Below are 21,603 nucleotides of genomic sequence, written 5' to 3' on the forward strand. Positions count from 1 at the left end.
CTCAAATCATCTATTATTTTATCTTACATAAATAATCTGTGGTACCCCTTGTTTTAACAGTGCAGGTCTTTGAAATGGCAGAAGTCTTGGGGATTATTCCCCCCCCCCCCAGCAATCTTTCCAGCAAACTGTCAGAATGAGGAGGAGATGGTATGGTTACTCCCACAAAACAGAACCCATCTGTGTGCATTGTCAAAATAATTCACTGCCGTTGAAAGTTTATCAGGCAAATATTCAAAATTCAAGTGTATGCGCTGCTTGGTTCACCTTCTTACAGCTGAAAAGTGTCTGTGAGCTTGGCTAAGATTCCTAAATTAAATTCTTCTTTGACTGTAAGGAAATTAAGAGAAAGAGAAGAGAGGATGAGGATACAAATTTGGTGATGGGGTAGCTAACAGTACACTGTGCAGGTCTGTGCCACTGCCTCTCCTTTCTCACATGTGAATTAGAAGAGCAAAACACTATAATGTAAAACATGGGAATGGGCATGGACAGTACTGCTTCTCTCACATGTTAGAAAAGCCTCTCTGAAGACTCATATTTGAATGGTTTGGTTCACATATTAGGTTTCTTACAGTGTAACAACTAGAGACTAAATAATAATTAAAGATTCTGATAAACTTTTTTTTGTTAAAAGTGCTGCTAGGTTATATGATGTCATAGATCCCATTTCCAACATCTGTTTTCCAGTCTGAAGTGACATGAGAATTAGTGGCCTGTTTTCCACTTTGACAAAATGCTGTAGTGATAATGAATCATGTAAGAAGGTTGGACCAACTTTTCCTCTTATTATGATATTTTGCTCACCCATTTCCCTCCGGGAAGGAGCAGAAAATATTAGTAGCAGCTTTTAATGGATGAGGGTGGGGGATGGGGAGAGCAACCCTTATTTTTCTCTTTGCAGGAGGGAGAGGGGAGGCTCGGCAGCTCTTCTGCCTCTAATTAGCATTTCCGCAGATTCCTTAGCACATTTGTTTCGCCTCCACTGGATGGCCAGAGCGCTCTCCCTCTTCCTACCCATGAGCGCCGCAGGGTGGGGGCATCTCCAGGGTGTCCGTGCTCCCGGGGGCAGTGCGGATGAAGGTCTGTGTTTAAGGGACGTGGGCACACTCTCTCCTCCTTAGTCGCAAATGTAACAAAAGGGGAGCTTTAGCCCTCCACGCGCCTACAGAAACCACCCAGCAAACCAGTCACCCTACCACCGCTAGCGCTTACCAGCTTTTCACTCCTCTAGTCTAAAAAAAGGAATGATTTCACAGGGTGTCACCTCCGTTGCTAGTTGCAAGACATGTAGCTTAAAACCACAACCTCCAGTAGGAACAGAATAATTTGCCTCTTTTATTATTTTGTAATAATTTCCAGCATTAACAGGCTTGCACGCTGACTGCAGCTCTCGGGGGACAGCCGAGGAGGCGGGCCGGGGAGATCCCCGCGGCTCTTCGTCCTCTCTTTCCCGGCGATTCGGGCAGGAGCCGCTCCCCGCAGGGCCGGGCCAGCCCTGGCAGTGCGCGGCGCTGCCGCCGCCGGGCGCGCCCGCGGCGCGGGGGGCGGCCAGGCGGGGAATCCCGCTCCAGCCGCGGGGATCCAGCGCGCGTTTTGCCGCCTGCCGGGAGGGCCCGTCCCGGCGAGCGCCCCGCCGAGCCGCCCCCCCCCCCCCCCGCGCTCCCTCCCGGAGGGTCCGGCCAGGGGCGACACGAAGCTCGGCCGAGAGCACGCGGCGCGGCGCGGCGCCACCGCGCTCCCTCTCCCGCGCCGGGCCCGCTTCGCCAGGGGCGCCGCCCGCCTGCCGGGGCACGCCGCGCTGCGCGGGCCATGAGCCTCGCCTCGCTGCCCTCCGTGCGCGGGTCGCAGAGCCATGCCAGCGTCGCCCCTGCCTGCTCGCATCTGGCTGGCGGTGCCGCAGCCTTGGTACGTGTCTGGGGTCGGGGCGCGGGGCGGGAGGGGGACAAAGCCTTTCTGCTCGCTGGAGCGCCTTTCTTTTTTGTTTTTGTTTTGCCTTTTTGTCCCCCCTTATTTAGCGCTTGGCTAATTGCGAAGTTGAACTGCAGGGCGAGGAGGGGCGTGGGAAGGGGAGGCAGGGGCACCCCCGCAGCCCGCTGGCGAGCGGCGGGCTGGGCTCCGCGCCCGGTAGGTAGGGCTGCTGCCCGGCGGGCGAGACGGGCAGGCAGGCAGGCGGAGGGGCATTCAAATGCAAAACGCAGCGTGTTGGCCGAAAGAGCGAAAAAGTCCGCTCCCTGGCCATGCTGGTGCATGTTGGCGCTGCGGCGGCCAGAGCGAAACCGCCGGCAGCCTCCGCGATTCAAGGGACCTGCCGGGGAGCCTAGGCCCCGGCGGCCGGGCAGACCCCGCGGCCACAAAGGGAGGAGCGCAGGGGAGGGGAGGGCGGCGCGGTGCGGCGGCCCCTGGCTGAGCCCCGAGACCGCGCTGCCCGGCCCCGCCGTGCCGGGGGGGGGGGGGTAGGCGGCCCCATTGTCCGCCCCCGGCCGCAGCGGGTCAGGGGGCGGCCGGCCGGGCCGGGCCGGGCCACGCCACGAGGCGCTGCTGCCTCCCTGCTGCGCGCGGCCGGCCTGCCCCTGCTCGGCGAAGGGGCTGCAGCCCCTGGGCTGCTCCCGAGTGCTGAGGGCCAGCCGGCAGCTGCGAGGAGGGCAGGCTGCGGCCTGGCGTCTCGTTGAACCTGGAAGTTTGGTGCTGGCAGTGAGCTAAGGGTGGTCATCCCCAGCGCACCGCTCAGGAGGTTGGGGAGGAGGACATGGTTTGCCCAATAGGACGGGTAAGGAGCAAGGGGCCTGCTGGGGAGCAGGAGCAATTAGCGTACACAGGTACAGCCGGTAACGCCAAGAAGTGGTGGGGCATGCTGGACTTGCAAAGGGACTTGACACAGCAATGGTCAACAAAATTGCACTCAGTCTATCATGCACCCAGTCTATTGGGTGCCCCAGCGGTATTTAAAGAGCAGCACAGGCTACATCACTTGCATCTTGGCCTACAAAACAGCTGTGGGACAAGGTGAGAGGCTCCTCCTTTAAGGGGGAGAAGGAAGTGTGAAAGTGGGCGCCCAGAGCAGGGTGCGAGCACACTTCACTGATGTCAGTGTGCACCCACGCGTGTCCGCCCCTGTAAACACACAGCCCAGGGAGCTGTACTAGCGGAGGTCTGACTGGAGAGCTCTGTTTCTGGAAGCATTTGATAAAACAACGGTAAAAATGGACAAAGGTGCACTTGCAGCATTAGATATCTGAAACACAGCAAAGCAGACTTAAAAGAATGACATATAGGTCAAGAGTGTCTCTTTAAATTTAAAAGCCAATGGAGAAAGCTGTGAAAATAATTAAAAAAAAAAAAGCTTCCAGATAGTAATTTGTACCAACTATGCTCAATACTCTTTCTAAGGTACTCTTGTGGAGAGGTAGAAGGCCATTCCATGCAGTGGTCACCTCATTCTCATTAATGACAGTCAAACTAAGAGTACAGATTGAAACCAGAAAACGTACCATTTATTCTCAATCTGGGTGAAATTGAACAGGTAGCCTGGTCGACCCTGACTGTAAAGGAAAAGAGTGATTGATGCTTTTCAGAAGCAGTTTCTCTAGCAGCACAAGGGTAGTGATGATTCGCTCTCAGGATGAGACTTAGTTCTTTTAGACAGGAGATTGTGGAGTCAACAAGAATTGGCTCAGTTACATGAAGCAGGTAATCAGGAAAGAATTCAAGGTGAGATGTACCAAAGAACTTTCTAATATTTATGATCTTTGTAAGACCTAAATCTTCAGGGTGTAATAATTCAAAATCCCTACTGATAGTGTTTTATTATGGCTGGTGTGCTACCCGTGGTTGTTAAAACTGTCCTAAGCATTTCCATCCTGCTTTCTGTTTTCAGTTACTTACATTTCAAAACACCTTTCAGGCTGAAATTTTCCAGGCTTAATCTTTGCCTGAAGGTTCTTCCCTTCACCTCCCTTTCTTTTAATTGAGTTTGAGATAAGGTGATTCAGTTACTTTTTTGTTGTTGTTAAGAAAGGCAATACCCCCCCCCCCAAAAAAAAAAAAAAACAATGGAGTCAAATATTGTCAGAAAGAAATGCAAGGCTTAAAACAGCATCAATAGATAATTAGAGGGGAATAGGCAAGTATGATTAGATTTGTTTTGTTTTTTTGTTTGTTTTTAATTCAAAGTACCTAGAGTATTCTGATGGGATGGGTTTCAGTTGGTGAGCCTTTAAAAATTACTTAGTATCTTTATTTGTTAGCCTTTTCCCATGTTAAGAGCAGTGTTCAGCTGCACTGAACAGAAGTTAAAGGAGACTCACGCTCCTCTCTGGGTAGGATGGATGGTACTTGCACATGTGGTATGAATCTTTCTGATGGATTTTTTGTGCCAATATTTCTGAGGCTTAATCTATTTTTGTGGCTTAAGTATATGTGGTTCCTTGCCACTTTTTTTTTTTTGGTTAAAATTTTTTTTAAAACATTCTAATGACCTTTCCCTAAACTAGGATGGAGGGGGTTGGTTGGTTTGTTTGTTTGTTTGTTTGCATTTTATCTGTTTCATTCAGTGTGCAGGCTCCAAGGTGTATGCTGAAGTCATGACCTTGCAAATTGCTAAATATTGACATCTCTTACTAAATTCAGCATGTTTCACAGCGGTCTCCAGCTTCTCAGTCATTTGAAGAAAGTAGGCCCTGATGTTAGCCCTGCCTCATCCAGACTTACCCTGCAACCCAGAGGTGGTCTTCTCAGACCAGGAAGGACAAAGATTAGGATGCGGGTCTGGGCACTTGATCTGCTGACATCATCTTGTGTTAACGATTTCAGCAGGAAATGGATTATGCTTTGAGTGTACACCTTTGTGAGAAACTGAGTGGGCATCCTGCAGTGCCTGTGCCAGATTTGCAGTTACACTACTGGAAGGTGCTGTTCCAAGTCCGGATTTAATACAAGTGGATAAAATGTGCTTGCTTACCTCAAGAGTGCTGTAATCCTGGAAAGTAAAACAGAAAACGCATACCTAGTAAAATAGAAAACAGTCCTCCTGAACAGCATATGAGATTATAGAAACACAACTGCAGAATGAGCTCAGAGAGGCTGCATGGTGGTGTGTGACAGGGAACCGGAGAGGGCGCCTCTGCAAAGGCAGCTTGAGGAGACTAGGCTGCCTGCTTTAGAAAGGGAGAGAGGCCTCTTTCCAAGACCGTATGTAAAATAATTCATGGTACGGAGAAGGCAAACGAGAAGTTTCATTTTTATTTCTTAACCAAAACCAAATGGATGCTCAAGTATTAAAAAAGGAGAGGGAAAAAAATGTAAAGCTGATTTCCTCCTCCTAACCCGTTTGCCTTCTTTTCATATACGGAGTGTTATACAAAGCAATCAGTTGATGCAGGGAATTTAGCAAAATTGAAAAGCAGGTTGGCATTGATAAAAGCTGAGAAGAATATCCAAATGATAGGATATACTTTTCCACAGTCTTTTTAAAATTACATACTTACAGGTGGTTTTATATCTAGTGTAAGGTGAGACTTTTTCTGACCCTTGTGGTGTCTCTTGCATCTTCCTCTAGAGCATTTGCTTCTGGAAGACAAGATGCTTTTCAATTAAAGATTATAGAGATGTTACAACAGGTCCTAAATCTGAATGTGGCCCATGTTGTTTGGGACCTGTATATTATTTTCAAGTGGCTTTTATGAAAGCTTCCAGGTCTTGTTTCCCCACCAGGCAGGTCTCAAGTGACTTTTTAAAAGATACCTAAGCACTGAAACTAATGTATTTATTTAATTAGGGCATCTGACTGTAGTGAAACCAGGTATGCTAGTCCTAGCTTTGTGATCTTTTTCCATGCAGCTCTGTTTTTTTCAGAGGTTACTTGCTCTCTGTCATGATCTAAGAAGACTGCCACCATTTTGTGAGAACACATCTTTTAATCTCTCTTTCTTTCCATCTTCCAACAAGAATCCAGTTATGAAATAGAATTTTAGTGAACACTACTTCTAAAAGGAAAATTTGCTTTAATTTGTGTGTGTGTGTGTGTGTAGGGAAAATGAAAGTAAATAAGAGAAGCTGGTGGTTTTTTTTTTTTTTTTTCCTGGAGCCATACTGGTAATATAGGGTTAAATTCTGCAATTATTTTGAGGGCAAAATTCTCATTATACTTGTTTGGAGTTTTGACAAGGTAAAGACTAAAAGATTTAGCCCTTTGTTAGCTTTTTAGCAGTATTTGTTGAGGATTAAAGCAGTTGATGGGATTGTTTCAGATTTATTACTGTGAATGAGCAAAACTTAAGCAACTGGCGTTACCAGTTACCAGCTTTTGATTTTGCTCATGAATTAGAAGAGATAATTTAGCTCAAGTAACAAACAGCTTTAGCATGCACTATGCACTATCTAGGGCAGCTCCTTGCAAAACCCTCCTATACCTATGACCTATTTTACATAGAGGTGCTCCTCATCTTCTGCTCTCAGGGAGGAGGATATTGTAGGTCCTAGCTGATTTGACTTTGAGCTGAGAGCCTTGAAGTAAGTTTATGTTCCTTTCCAGAATGATAAGAGATTGACAAATTATTACACTGACCCATGAGGTTTATATCTGATAGCTGTGCTATGCCACCATAACTATTCTGAGAGTATGGTTAATTTCTTGTTATGAAATTTGACTAAGGTGGTAGAGCTTAGAAAGTGATATAAGGCAATTTACAACTGCTGCAGATATCAACATTGAGTCATTACCAGTCCTTTAAACGAAAAAGGGAGGATAAAATATATCTTATTATTTTAGAAAGCAAAACTTGAATATTGAGCGTGTAGCTACCTAATATTGTTTTCCTAAATGTGGAAGACCAAACAACAACAACAAAAAAACGTAATTGAGTTATATTAGAAACTTTCATTAAAACATATACGACAGTTTTTACCCAGCAGTTAAAGACTGTTGTGGCAGACGAGCGTACATCATGACTATGGGTTTTCTTTAAGAGAAGCCTTGCTGACAGGCATTTCTCCCCAGAGCTCAGAGTTACCTCGGAAGTCTGGTAACCTTGGAGCTCAGAGTCTCAGACAAATAAAACTGAAATCCAGTATTAAAAAAAAAAATCCTTTAGAGATCTGTTGCTCAGATCTCTTCTGGAAAATCTGAATTCTTTAGTGTTGAAATTGAAACAAAACAGGTAAAGCTGCTGCTGTTCTCTTTACTTCTCTGTATTGTCATTTCTAAGCAAGAGAAATGCTAACGACCTTTACAGTCTTCTCTAAAACACTGCTTAAATGCCTAGCAATTTCCTACAAATATCAGCATTCTTTATGTACCAAGAAAGAGATCTTCAACCAGCATCTAATTTTAGACCCTGAAAAGAAGCAACACTTTGGCTTTGTTACTTTTCTACCTCTTTGCCATAAAGGTGTGTCTGTCTGTCTCTCTCTCTCTTTCTCTCTCTTTTTTTTTTTTTTTTCTTTTTTAATCAAAAGGAATAGGATGGTCTTAGTACTTCAGCCCTGGAGTGCTCATGTTGCAACTTCTAAATGCAAGTAAAGACCTATTATCACATAGTAATAATGACAGAAAAATAAAGCATTAACAGTTGCAAGATGAAGTTATAAATTAAGCTTCTAACTGATCATTTTGAAGGTCATGATTCCCAGATTTCCACAATAGCAGTGGCAACTGTTTATGTAGAAAAGTAATAAGAAAAAAGCATCATACGCATTCAGTATCTTCAAAAATTCAGTCACTGTTTCCACTAATCTCCTCTTTTCTCTCATCATTCCGCTTCTGTTTCACGGTTGATAAAGAGGAAAAACTTTATCTCCTTTCTTTTGGTCCCCTCCTCATGCACACATTCCCATGTTGCCTGGCCCTTCTTGTTTGGTTTCTTTCTTCCTTGCTCTACTGGCTATAGTCTCCGAAAGTAGCTTGCATTTCCTCTCCTACTACTGTTATGTAGCACTGGCCACTAATGGCTACAGATATGCGGCCTGCTGCTTGTTTCCAACTGGTTTTACAGGCCTCCAGGCTATTCTTTGGAAGGAAGAGCCGGGTCTCATCAAAACAGTTTGCTTTTTGCAAACTCCCAACAAGTATTTCATGGACCCGTTGATGTGATTCTGATACCTTTCTTGATACTCCGTTCATGAAATGACTAGTAATGGCAATGTCTCCCTTCCCCCACACCAGAAAAGGATAGGAGGGGGAAAGCACTCAAACTACCTTAATTTCAGCTTTGTGTTTATTTTACTATTTCAGTGTCTGGTCCAGGTTTTATAGAACATTCTTGTGGGAGCTGTTCAGGTCTTTCCTATGGCCTCTGAAGTATTATGTACAATTAGCGATACATGTATATTTAGTCTCACGAGGTTGGATGTTTTTGCTGTGATGGAACAGGGATGTTGTTAGTTTGTTTGTCGTGCGTGAGATAGGCATTACTTTCTGATCTGACATTAGAAGCATGTTTAGCCTTCTCTTCTACAGTACTGCTGACTCTAAAATGGTATTTGATTGAGTGTGTGAAAATTACTGGCTCAGTAATAACGTTAGTCTGATATGCTTATACCATATGAATACATGGTACAGAATAATTAGAGCATGTTTAGATGAGATAGTTGATCTACGTGTTGTAGTATACAAGCTCAGTCAGCTTACTGCTGCTGAGTGAAAAAGAACTAGGCTTCAGGAAAGCTTTAATTAAGCTACTCTAAAAGAGCTTGGGGAGTTATTGTTAGCATTGGTCTGTACTGCGCTAACTGTGAAATGCAGTGGTGGAGTGGTGGCAGCTGCTCAAGGCTGCGAGGAAGTCAGAAGCATAGACCGGACTTTCCCTGGCTCTGCTGTTCTTTACTGTCGGTTGACACGAGTGAGCTGCTGCCGCGCTGGTGCAGGGTGCCACAGCAGCGTGCGGCTCTGCAGAGGCTGGTGCATATTGGCTGTGCTGGACTGGCTTGGTGGCAGGCCAATGAGCTTATCTGGGTGCAGCGCAGCGCTGTTCGGTGTGGATGGTCCTAAGTTGTTAGCTCTGCTTGTGCTATAGATGTACTTCTGTGGTCTGGGGGTCTGTTCTGCTGGCAGAGCTGCTCTTTGCAGGCTCTGTGCCTTTTCATTTGCTCTGTCAGCCGGACCTGGCCAATGTAGTAATGTCAAACAGCTGTCATTTCTGGAGCACCAGTGTTGCACTCCCAGCCTTCAACAAAAGCCCAGACTATGCTCTGGTTAAGTGCGGCCTCCGTAAGATTACCCTCCTGGCTTCAAGATGAGGTTGAGGTCATGGGAAGGGGAGTGCCCTCTGGCTCACCAGCCAATCTGAGCTGATGTTGCCTGGAGCCCAGCAGCACCCTTCTTCCCTTTTCTACTTCCTCTCAAAGTCAGCGTTTCAGACATCATTCTCTTTCTTATTCTCTCCTTCCTTCTCCTCCCTCTTCCCCCTTCCAGCAGTGGGGTGCAAGTGACCTGTAGGTGACTTGCTTTGGATGTAAGGAATTCACAGGAATGATGAGGAAGGGAAGGTGCCCTCCTGTCTCAGACTACGGGAGGGTCTTGCTCTTGGCTCTGCTTGCTCCCAGTTTTAGGGTGCTCCTTGTCTTCCCATGTGAACTATTCAGATAGACAAATAAAGCTTTAAAAGCCTTCCGTAGGTACTTAAAAGCATGCATGTAGAAGCTGTGTACCTAATTACCATTGCTTTACGTGTAAAAAAATACCCTCTTCTTTGAAAGAAATTTTTTAGGCGCAAGAAGAATGTGGGTATCCACTGTATCCTCTGAGATACCCAGGCTGTGTTTGGGAAATTTGGGGACTTCTGCCTGGCAGTCATATTTGGGGACAAAAGCATAGGACAAACTTTGTGGTATTTTGTTGAAGCCAAATATGTTGGTAGTCATAATGATGGAGCAAAGATGATTGCTTACATAATACATTTTGATACAGCCAGGCAGAATAGGACCAAGGCTTGCAGTGTGGTGTTGTGCTGATACATCACCCGGGAGATAACACCCAGAAGAGCTATTCTTCCGTGATCCAGTTATTCTCTGAGCAGTGCTATGAATTGGCCATCTTTGTGGAGCTAATTACTTCTCTCATTTTACTTAGAATTGCACCATGGTGGGCAGCCTGCGGATGGCAAAAGAATGAGAGACAGTCTTGTTAGGGTGAATGCACACATACACCAGATAAACTCAGCTTTACTCTTTTTCTTGCATAGTGATAGGTGTTAGGGTTATGTTCAATAGTGTGTCCATGGATATAACCTTACCCATTCTTAGCAAAGTGCAGTGGAGTCAATGAACCCTTAAAAGCTTGAAAAAATTTAAGCTGCTTAGAATTAATGTAAAACAATAAATATATGATGTTGCCTGATCATTTGAGCTTTATTCCCTTTTTCATTTGTGTTAGAGGCATTTGGGCAAGTTTTCTGTTTTGTAATCTACTACTAGTATTTTCAAAGCTTCTGCGTTAATTAAACGTAATGTGTGATAGAAATATTTCTACTTGTACCTGTGTACTTTTAAATATTATTTTAAAATGGTCAGCTTAATGTGTGCTTCCTTGGTTTATTAGGATTATATTAATGTTATTTTATACCTTTTTCTATTTCAGAGTTAACTCTGTATCACTACAGAGAGCAGCAATGGGAGTGTACAGTTTTCTATTGAAAAGTTCTCTCAAGAGCTCATGATTTTTTTCCATCGCCCCTCTTAACGTTTCTACTACTCAACAGCCATGGCTCACCACGCGAGGCCTTCCAGATTAGTCAAAAAGGAAGAGTTAGGCAAAAGGAAAACTAACCAAGGCAAAAAGAAATCTAGCCAAGTGAGAAAAAAAACCACAAAGACTTCCACAAAAGCTGTTAGTTCTGGAAAATGCAAAAAGACAGCACAAGAAAAAGATGTTAAGAAAAAACAGCAAGAAAAGAAACCAATCATGAGCTCATCAGGTAGACTTCTCAGGAGCAGTGTAACCAGAACCTTATCTGGAGCATCTTGGGTGAGTTTGGAGAAAGCTGACAATATTCTCTTTCATAACCAGGATTCTTTCAACATCAATGGCTTTACAATGTCTCTCCGTAACAGATCATTCTCCCGTAGATTGGCCCAAACTCCAACAATTGCAAAACCCAAGAAAGCTGCAGCACAGAAAAGGCTAGAAACAAAGGAAAAACATGAACAAGTAGCCCTGGCAGTAGTAGAAGAAAAAAATGTTGAAGCAGGCGAAAGCGTTTTGCAACAAGATATAGCACAAAATGAATTAGCTTCTCTTCCTGGAGAGGATATGCCATGCAGTGCAGACAAAGAGCCTGCCACCAAATGTGATAATCAAGACAAAGAGAGAGAAATACCTGAAACAAATGACTCCATTCCAAACAGTCAGGTAGCTGATTGCAGTACGGAAGGGTCAGAGGTGGAGTATAAGCAAGAAGACCTGCCCTGTGAGCAGACACCCAACCATCTCAATACGGGTAGTTCAGTCGAAGCATTTGTTGAAAATGCTGTGCTTGTGCTTCCATCTTCTGATTCTGTAATCACCTCTGAATCAAACTCAAAGGTACTTTTAGAGATTCCCTTTGATCTGGTGCCTAACAGTAAAGAACCTGATTTCAAGTCCAACTCTGTCAATACCTCAGACCTCAGTTCAGCAGTACCGTTAGAAGAGTTGGGCCCACTCGCTGAATCCCATGTCCAAACAGAGTTGGATCTGGTGCTAGCTAATAAAGAACATGATTTGAATTCTACATCTATAGTTACCTCTGAACTTAACTCACAAGAACGTTTAGAAGATTCAAGCTCACTTGCAGAATCCTGCTTAAAAGTAGACTGGGATTTAGAGTCTGTGAATAAAGAACCTGTTTCAAACTCCAACTCTGTTGCTGCCACTGAATCAAATTCACTTTTACATTTTGAAGGCTCAAGTTCATTTACAGAATCCCACATAAAAGTGGTTGTGGATTTCATACCTGTGCACAAAGAACTTAACTCAAATTCTGATCAGAGCTGTACAAGGGAGAATTCGGGACCTGACTCAAAAAATACATTTACAGTTTGTGAACCAGCTTCCCATACCTCTTTAAACAACATTGAAGTGGAGGAAATTGAACAGCTTGTTAAATGTATTAATGCAGAAACTTCAGCTTCAAATTCAGGTAATGTCCCCACTTCATCATCTGATGAGGAAAAAAGCACAGGGGATAAAATCTTCAGTGAAAGCTCTGGACAATTCTCTGAAGGTTTTGTTTCAGTGTTGCCTTCAAGCGCAGGAATCTCTGCTGTTGCCTCTGAAAAAGCCATAAATGTAGATTTGCGAGCTGACTCAAGACTGCAGCATAATGATTATTCATCACAGCTGGAAAGTGTTGGAATAAACTTGAATTTGGTTCAGGACAACATGAGTGACAGCACTGAAGCAGTAGAGGCCTCAGGGCCATCCTCTCTTACAAATCCGGCTTGTGATTACCCTGTTCCATATTCATCTTTGCTCCCTATGCTAGAAAAAAAGAAACGAAGGCGTTGTGGAGTCTGTGAACCCTGTCTGCGGAAAACAAATTGTGAAGAATGCAGCTGCTGCAGGAAACGCAAAACTAGTCACCGGATATGTAAAAAGAGAAAATGCGAAGAACTGAAAAAGCCACCACCACCAATAGCGCTACCTTTTGAGGTAAGCCAAAAAAGTTGCATGTTAAGTCATGCTTGTGAGGCTTGAGGTACATCTGAAAATACTGTAAAGGGAAATATTGGTTATTGTATGGCTTTAGGCAACTTATGGTTACTGTTGGACATAACACACTGACTAGTAACTTTCTCTAGTTATCTATATACATACAGAACACGGTGCGCTGGTGTTATTCTTCTTTTGGCTGTGTAAAAGCATAAAACCAGAGATGGGTTTGGCTTTAATTCTGTGTTCCAGGTTCTGGCATATTGGCCAAAACAAGTCATTGAGAGCATGAAGGAATGAGAAAGATTTAAGTGCAGCCTGGCAAGGGGAAGGGGGAAAATGAGAGTAGTTACTTAAGAAATGGTAAGCTTTTAGGGAAAGATTCTGTAATTCAAAATACCCTAGGTTAAAAAGCAAGATAAGGCTGCTTGCTCTTTAATTAGAGTTAAAGTAGTTGGCTTGTGATGGTACTGTTTGGTGAAGTTATATTTATAACCTTTAGGCTCAAATTGTAGCTGCATTTTCCCCTTTCACATCTCTCTGCCTTTCTAATTGTCTGTTCTTCTGTTTCTCTCACTTCACTTCTCCTGCATCTCTTCCTATGTCTTTTACCACACCCCACATACATACTTTCTTTTCTGTGTTTCTTACTCATTTTTCTGATCCATCAGCCTTTTATAACCCAGGTCATTACTATTGGAACAAAGAGGAGGGAAAAAGACAGTCTGTATGCCCCTGTGATAACAGCACTGACCTTCTGAGAGATTTCAGTTCAAGATCAGGCTTTAAATCAGGTAAGTGGAGAATTGAACGTAGATTTCCCACATCCCAACTCAGTTTCCTAATCTCTGAGCTACAGAGTTACCCTCTGTGTCACTGTTTCCTATTGGGAGTGTTATGCTTCGTGTTAACGAAGAGCGTCTGGGTCAGAGAAGGGAGATGCTGTCTCTGTAGTTAAGCCACTGGGACATTTATCTTGGGATGTGGGAAACTCAGGTTCAAATCTCTGCACCAGTATGTACTCAAAGCGGAACAGTTCATGCTGGAGAGAATGCACCTATAAAACTTTCTCAGTAACAATTTTGTTAAAATGGCTTGTTCTTGTAACAGGTAGAAATCCCAGTCAGCTACGTAGATCTCAGGAGATCTGTGTTTTTACTGTTCTCTGTCCTGTATTTACCAGGGTTTGCAGACATGTCCATTCAATTTTTAAAGCAGGCAAGCGTAAAGAAAAGTCATACGTTAGTGAGAGAATATGATTGTGTTTATGAGGGAAGTATATTTTAAATTCTAGTGTTTGGGAGAGTAGATTTAAAAAGCATGGCCCAAAGTTCATTCAAATAATTTTTGCCTCTACAGCTCCTGAATATCCTTATTAAAAAAAAAAAAAAAGAAAGAAAGTGAAGTAAGGGGCAATTAAAATGTGACTGGAAGACATATAATAAAGCAATAAAGGTGATAGAGGCTGATCCTGGCATTTACAGCAAGAGAGTGGCGTAGTAGCAACGTTATGTCCTTCCTTATATTTAGCCAGTGGGACTGAAGAAGCTTATGAAAGAGCATTGGAGGAGTGGAGGTAGGAAGTGATTTAAAAGCTATGAAAAAGGGCTTTGGCAGGGTCAGTGAAAGGAAACACTCGAGCTTTTCTGTCAACCTTTGTTTTCCAGGCTAAACATACTTATTTCTTTTCTTGTAGCTCAGGCTGACCTTCTCCTTGCAGATTAGCTTTGCCCCTTCACCTCTTTCCTCTTTAGGCACTCCTTTCACTTTCTTTATGAGAGATTCCTTGCTTATGTTCCTTTCAGTGGCAGCTTGTTTTGTGTGTGCTTTTATTTTATAAAAATGGTTGCGTTTTGTACAGTGCATTTAGAGCTGCACCAGAGACTCCTTCATTTCTCATGAAATTTCATCTGAAGTTTCAGAGCACTACATGGAGGAAATGGAGTATTCCTGACGTTTAAGAATATGTCAGGTATTTTCGCATAAAACTATATTTGAATGAAACCTGGTGCCTTTTCTGATATCTGTAAAAGCAAGCCTTTGTCTCATTTGAACTCCTTAGGAAGTGCTCTGGGAAAATGAAAGAGAAAAGTATTTCTACGATGCAGATACGATATGAGTATTCTTTAAAGATGCTGAGATATAGGGGAGAGAGTGGGGGTTGGGAAACGCTGTATTGCTCTGTTCAGAAGCTATCCTCTAGATAAAGTTGTAGCAGTCTGGAAGGGAATTCCATTGTGTTTTCCTAAACCGCTAGGCTTGGGCTGCAACGGATGGGACTTCTATGACAGTAACTTGTTTCAAACTGAGGGCAACTGGGAAAAAGCTGTAGGTCTCTGTCCATGGTATAGAAGGTGAACGTAATAATTAAGAGAAAATAGGTTGGTTTCAGTACATTCCTTGTTTGAGAGAGTCCTGCGTCTCTCTCATGTTGGTGGAATGTAAGCATTTTTTGGAGGTGATTCACTGGGAGGAGGGTGTAGGGGATAGACACTCTCTGCATGAGCACAGTTTAAACAGTGGTGTTTTGCCTTAAAGGGAATTATCTCTTCTCTTTTTAACTAAACAGTGCAAAACTCACAATGAGGTCCATAACTGTGTACATTAAAGGGCTCTGGAATAGCTAATACAGGGCTTGGTAATCCATACATACTATTACTTAAAAAGTGCCTTTAAAAAGAAAAATCTTACATGGATTTACTGTTAGAGAGAGCAACAAGGCCTGGTTGGTAATATCCTTGAATGCAGTTTGAAGTGTGTATTCCAACACACGTGTGCACAAGCATTCAACCCTAAGAGAGTATCAGTTGGGTGTTTGGAGTTGGTATGAGTTACGTTACTGTTATTTTCATTAATTCACATATAATCCAGATAAAGATTTGAAAACTATATCGGACTTGAAAATATCACTTAAAAATAACATGCACATAAACCTTCAGTGATACTTTACCTTACTGAATGTAATGGGTTTTGCAGTGACATGACATCATGAAAGTCTGCATAAAGCATTGTGGGCTCTAGTTCATAGCCCCTGTGTATAGCAACATTGTTTTATGAAGTGCTCCTCTTCCTGAAGGATTCATATTTGGCTGTTTTGTTAGGAGTTGGTAAGATTATGAAAGAATCCTAAAATATATAGGGAAAAAAATGTACTCACTGATTTTTTTTTTTTTTTTTTTTTAAAGAGCAGCCTGGTAAGTAAAAAGTGCAAGTAAGCTTTGAAAAGAAGAGGAAGAAGGTTTTATATTTGAATACCATCCCTCTCACAATGAATAATAGAGGAACATTTTACAATAAAAAGAGTCTTCCGACACATTCACATGCATACATGAATGTGAAACTTCCATATTTTGTCTTGTCTTTCTGAGACCGTTGTTTTCTGAAATAATACAGTACTTACTGAAGGCTATTTCACAGCTATTTTTTGCCAAAAAGCCTATTGATTTCAAAAAGTGGTCTATTCTGTTGCTCTTGAGTCATCAGGTATGTCTGAGTTGTCTGGATCTGCTGCAGTGCAGGGTAGAATTCAGGAGATTTCAAAACTAGCATTAGATAGGAAAGGTAGGCAATGATTTATTTCATTATCTCTTTTGAAAGAAAAGGATTTCAGTTTTGCACCAACAGGTAGAGCAGCACGCCCTCAGGATTAAAACGCTGTCTCCTGAGCGCTTGCAGTCGTAATGGGGTATAATACGAGCTGACTGTGGTGCACAGTAGTTGCACTTTGTGGCGTGTTGTGCTGTGGCTGCAGCTGGCCAGGGCTCCCTGGGCGTAGCCCTAACCTGTGAGGGTGCCAAGTTGTGCAGCCTGGGTTGTTACTGAGGTGAATTTGCAGAGTTTTCATAACATGCCACCGGAGCTCCTCTTGCCCAAAAGGCTGTAAACACACAGGGCTGCTTTAGAGCCACGGTGAAGCTGGCTGTTGCCAGGAGCCCTGATCTCAGAAGGCTCCTTTCTGCGTGGCAGAACTTGCCACCTCGCCTTCCCTGCAGCCTGTGGGCAACAGGGGCTTTTTGGAGAGCACCCAACCACCCCTGGAGGCTGGGGAGAGCGGAGTGTTTTGGAGAGCACCTGGCCACCCCTGGAGGTTGCAGGTGACAGGGCATTTTGGAAAGCACCTGGGGCCTTGGAGGCAAGTGGTTTGGTCGGGCCCAGTGGCTGAAGGTGTTAGTGGCTGCTGTGAGAGGCTGGAGCCCCAGCTGGCCACAGTTGCAGCCTCCCTCCAGAAAGGGCTGTGGCTGTTTGTCCGGCGTTTCAGGGCCCTGCTTGGGCAGGGGCTGGAACAGCTGAACTCCAGGATGCCTTGCAGGCAGAAAGTGCTTGGCAAGGAGAGCAGCTGCCCTTTGTCTCCCCACCTGCCTGCTGTCCCCAGCTTCCTCTTGCTCAGGCTGCCCCTCAGGCAAGCCCCTCAGCCTCTGGACCCCACTGCTCTGCCCCCTCAGTGATGGCAGTGTTTTCATTATCGTTAAGAGTTGCATCCATGCAAGAAAATGCTCTGCTTAAAAGTGAGCAGTGTACACTTGAGTTTGTATTTGACCACAGGCCAAATGAGAATTAGCAGGATCTGAAATAAACAAGTTGGAAAAAAAAATGAAGGCACCAGTGTAGGTTCACTGGGTTTACCCAAGTGTGTCGGGGCATCTTATTTAGTAGTTGTAATGTGAGTAACATGGAAATACTAAGTAACAATAAGGCTTGCTTAATTGTGTGTTTTTAACATGCTGCCTAAAACCCAGGCATGTTTAAAGAGGATGCTACAATTAGCGTTTGTGAGGAACTTTTCAATAAACCATTTTTTGAATGGAAAATACTGATTTAACCGAAAGCTTTCACAGATATTATCAGTTCTGATTAAACTCTTGTTGGGAAAGTTTCTCATGGTCCAAAATGAAATTTCTGCTTCAAACTTTTTTTTTTTTTTTTTTAAGTGGTTGGGGTCGGGGAGAGAATTGTTAGACTAATTTGATGGCTAGGGCAGTTTGCCTGATGCAGACCAAGGGCTTGAACCTTGGTCTCCTACATCCCATCTGTCTCTGATTGAATTTTTGAAAGGCTTGCTCTGCTCTGAACCCAACGAAATGTTGAAGTCTCCCTCCCCCCCCCAAAAAAAAAATCTTATTTTCTAGCCAGACCTAGTTATAATCAAGAAATTTAGACTTCTTGTAGTGTTTTACAATAGAATCCAGAAATATTTAAGCCCGTTAAAATGTAAAATAAGTGTGCACAAAACCACTCCTCTGGAATATGATGCTTCAGAATTTTGCAGGGAGGTAGTATATGCACTAGTGAAGTTTGGTAAAGTACAGCGAAGATGAGCAAAGCTATATATGAAATACCCAATGGATGCAGGGCTAGGAGTTGGAGTAGTGCAGTTCACTCTTTCTTTGGCATACAGCATGTGTGTATAAAGTAATTTTTACACCTTGCCATTTTATGTGATGGTGGTTGTGGAATATAATAAGGCTTAAATTAAAGGGTACTGGGTTAGTTTGGGGTCTAGTTAGTTTCAGAGTAGGTGTTTAAAAAGTTGATTCCTTATTGAACCTGCTCCTAAGTCCCTGTGCCAATTTCCTGTGGCTTTTACAGTGATGTTTTTCTTATTTGGGGAAAAAAAAAAAAGTATTTCTCTCCTTTCTTGTATTAAGGATCCATCCAAAGAGGAGAGAAAACTGAGTAACAAGGAAGCCTGAAACTACAGCCCTAAGTACAGTCCAATGCACATAACTAACAAATTGGGGGACTAAATCAGAGCACTTCAATTTTTTTGTCATAATAGTATTAAGTGCTACTTAGTAGTATTTGTTGTATCTTCTGGTGCTCGTTTCAACTGCTGCTTAGTGCATACCCAGTTCCACATCAGGGCTGGAATGAGTATGCTGAAGAGTATTTGGCTTTATGTTTCTAAGCAAATAAAATAGGGTTGGTTTGTTTGTTTGTCTTCTGGACTGTAAAGCGTCTTAGGTAGCCAAAGCTGCAAAGAAAAATTAGATCACTGAGTGTAGGCACCTCTTTCGTTTTTATTATGGCTAAAAAACCTTGTAAACTTGCAGCATTTTAGAAAAGCATTAACAGTTAGTACTTTTATTTTATCTGGGTCTAAATCCTGTTATTGCTATATGAAACTCTAGTACAACAAATTAGGAGCTTAAATATTAGGTAGTGTCAGACAACAAAGAAAGGCAACAGCTTTCTCTCATTTAATTGATATGGTACAGAGTTAGTGGTGGGTCCAAATCTGAGTGTTTGCACTACTTAGCTAATTAGCACCAATAACCAAACTGGAATTACACTTGCAATTCAACAGTAGATACAGAAAACAGTTTTAAATTGCAATTTGTAGCTGCAAGGCTGAAGAGATGCTCTTCTATTGACATGCATGGTGCATGAATATATAGCTGACTTTCTGGTTAAGATATCAACTGAAGATTATATTATCAAACATTTCAGTGTATAGTAATAGGTACCTTGAAATAGTAGTAGGTACCTTGAAATTTATTTTCTCATGTTAGCAAGCAAGTTCATCACTTTGGGATGAAGTTATTGCCTCTCCACCCGATTAACATTTCAAACAGGTGGTGACATGGGAAAATAAGATTATATTTGCATTGTAATCCCTTTACATCATAATTTGTTTAGGATACTTTCTGTGCTAGACGCTGTAAAAGAGAGCAAAACTAAGTCTTCTCTTGCAGCAGGGCAGCCATGGGCACCGTGCACTGGGCCATGCAGGCGGCGTGCCACACGGACGGGGATGGCAGGGTCTGCGCAAGCAGCACCGGCTGTGGGGCCGTGGAGGTCGCAGGAGCCCTCGCAGCTCTGGGCTGCCTGTGACTCTCGTGCACCGCGCCACAGAGCTGCAGCCGCCGTGCGCCGCCGCTTCCAGGGCGAACTGTGGTACCAGCATCCCGCAGAGCGTGTGGCAGGGGCTCAGCTGCAGGCAGTTTCGCCAGAGCAGACACTGAGGCCCCCCCTACGTGCCTTCGTGGGATGGATGTGAGCCCCCTGCCCAGAGCATGCCTGGCCTCGGGGCCGGAGTGTGCATGCAGGTGCACAGCAGAGTGGGCAGAGGTTTGTGTGTGCAGTGCTGGTGCACATGTGCACTGCTCTGTGTGTACCACAGTGCACGTGCACGCGTGTGCGTGCCTGCATGTGTGTGTACGCAGGTGCGTGCCTGGGGGTGGGTGCTTTCGGACTGTGTCCTCGCCTGACCCCGCATGCAGCCTGCCCTTACAGAGCTGAAAGGCACGGAGCGCGACCCGGGTGGGCGCGCCGCCCGCGGGCCGGGCCGGGCCAGGCCGGGCCCCGCCGTGCACGCGCCCATGAGTGTGCGCGCACGCGCGCGCGCCGCGGCCGGCTCCGCGGCGGCCTGGAGTCCATGCCGCAGCTTGCGGGCGGCCGCTGCGGCTCCCGCACAGGAGACCCTTTGTTTGGGCAGGGCCGGCGCGAGCGCGGGGCGGGGGGCGCCGCGCGCCGCGCCTCGCCATTGGCTGGGCCCGCCCGCGGCTCCTCTGCCGGGCGGTGTGCCCGGCGCGTTGCCGCGCGCGCGGGGCGGGGCGAGGCGAGGCGAGGCAGGGGCGGGCGCGCGCGCGCGCGCCCGCCCGCCCGCCCGCCGCGGAGCCGCACGAGGCGCGCGCCCGCGACGCCGCCTGGAGGAGGGCGACGGCGCGGAGGGCGCCGCTGCGGCAGGAAGCAAGATGGCCGCCTCGTGGGCGCCGCTGTGAGGAATGCGGGGCACCAGCGAGGCCGGCTCCAGGGGGGCGGCCGGGCCTCTCCCCTCGGCCCTCGGCGGCGTCGCTGCGTGTCGGGGCGGCAGCGGGGGGGCCGCCTAGGGCCCCCGTCAGCCCGCTAAAGTGCTGCACGTAAAGCATTCTGGGTATTTAAAAATGTTGCAGTTTAATAATAAAATTGGAGGTGCCTGCCTTTGTGACCACAACTTATTCTGCAATTTGATGTTTTTTTAGGTTCTAACTGAAAACAAAAGACCTCAGAGGAGGAAGCAAAGAGTTTTAAAGGTAACCAATAATTGCTTTGATGTTTATACCCTCCCATTTTAAGCAGTCTTTTCTTGTCCTCTAGAATAGGAAATCAAAGGGTTAACTTCTGGGAAGCAGTGTTTTCCAGCTCTTCAGGAGATTAGCTAATTTTAAAAGCACAGAACATTTTCTTTTTTTTTTCTCTCTCTCTCCAGCATGTTGTATACATATTTGAGTCTTTCTGCACAAGTCTGCAGAGTAAAAAGTTTGCCTTCCATTGTATTGAAGATTCGCTTTAACTTCTTCTATTCCTAGTTTATTCCTTCCAAAGGTAATAATTGAATTTTGTTTTTTTAGTATACAGATTTTATGACATCTGGAATTAAGTGTGAGATGTCAATGTAATAACATAAACCCAGTTAATGAATTTGGAAATTTCCTGCCTAAATTACTTACTGTAGATGCAATTTCCTTTTTTCTTTAAGCTTTGCAACACCTCCCTCAAGTGAAACTGAAAATTTCAAAAACTTACAACAGTCTTCATGGCAGTACCTTTCTTTGAGAGTTTTAAGATGGCTATCTTTCATGATAACTTGATAACAAAAGACTGTTTCAAATTAAAACACTTTTTTATAACAAAATACGGTATTATTACATTTATAGCTTATTTTTAAAAATAAGCTAACAGGTAGTAGCATTTTTAGTTCATTATTTTGAATAGAAATAAGTTGTGACTTCTGTTCTTTCAAAACTAAAACATTGCAGGGTAGATGGTGCAAACTTACTATAAGATGAATTTAAAGAAAATGAGAGAAATGTTTAAACTCTTATTTTGTAGAACTCTTATTTTTATATCAAGTGCATCTAAATGATTTAAGATTTTTAGCATTGTTTGGGTACATTAAAAATTCAAAAGCTTTTGGACATGGTAGGTTTGATAAATGAATATCTGTAGTGTAATTTGTTTCAAAAACATCCCAGTTCTTAACAGTTTGTTTTCACTTC

The 21,603-nt window shown here is 44.3% G+C and overlaps 1 protein-coding gene across 8 annotated transcripts in view; it reads left to right on the top strand.

Annotated features, from left to right (window-relative positions):
- The window catches only part of TET1 (tet methylcytosine dioxygenase 1), a 95,217-nt gene that overhangs the window by 6,629 nt on the left and 66,985 nt on the right, over nucleotides 1-21,603 (top strand). For 5 of the 8 annotated variants that reach the window (XR_011142272.1, XR_011142273.1, XM_068950889.1 and 2 more), the window contains exons 1-3: nucleotides 1,662-1,908; nucleotides 10,574-12,625; nucleotides 20,587-20,637. Coding sequence is in view for 6 of the 8 variants with exons in the window: in XM_068950889.1 (XP_068806990.1) it covers nucleotides 10,697-12,625; nucleotides 20,587-20,637 (1,980 nt within the window). In the remaining 2 variants the exon portion in view is untranslated. Of the gene's footprint in view, nucleotides 1-1,661; nucleotides 1,909-10,573; nucleotides 12,626-20,586; nucleotides 20,638-21,603 lie in introns of those variants that run through there. The other 3 variants (XM_068950890.1, XM_068950891.1, XM_068950893.1) reach the window with 2 other exon arrangements.

Source organism: Struthio camelus, chromosome 7 (assembly GCF_040807025.1).
Source record: "Struthio camelus isolate bStrCam1 chromosome 7, bStrCam1.hap1, whole genome shotgun sequence".
Classification (NCBI taxonomy): Eukaryota; Metazoa; Chordata; class Aves; order Struthioniformes; family Struthionidae; genus Struthio; species Struthio camelus.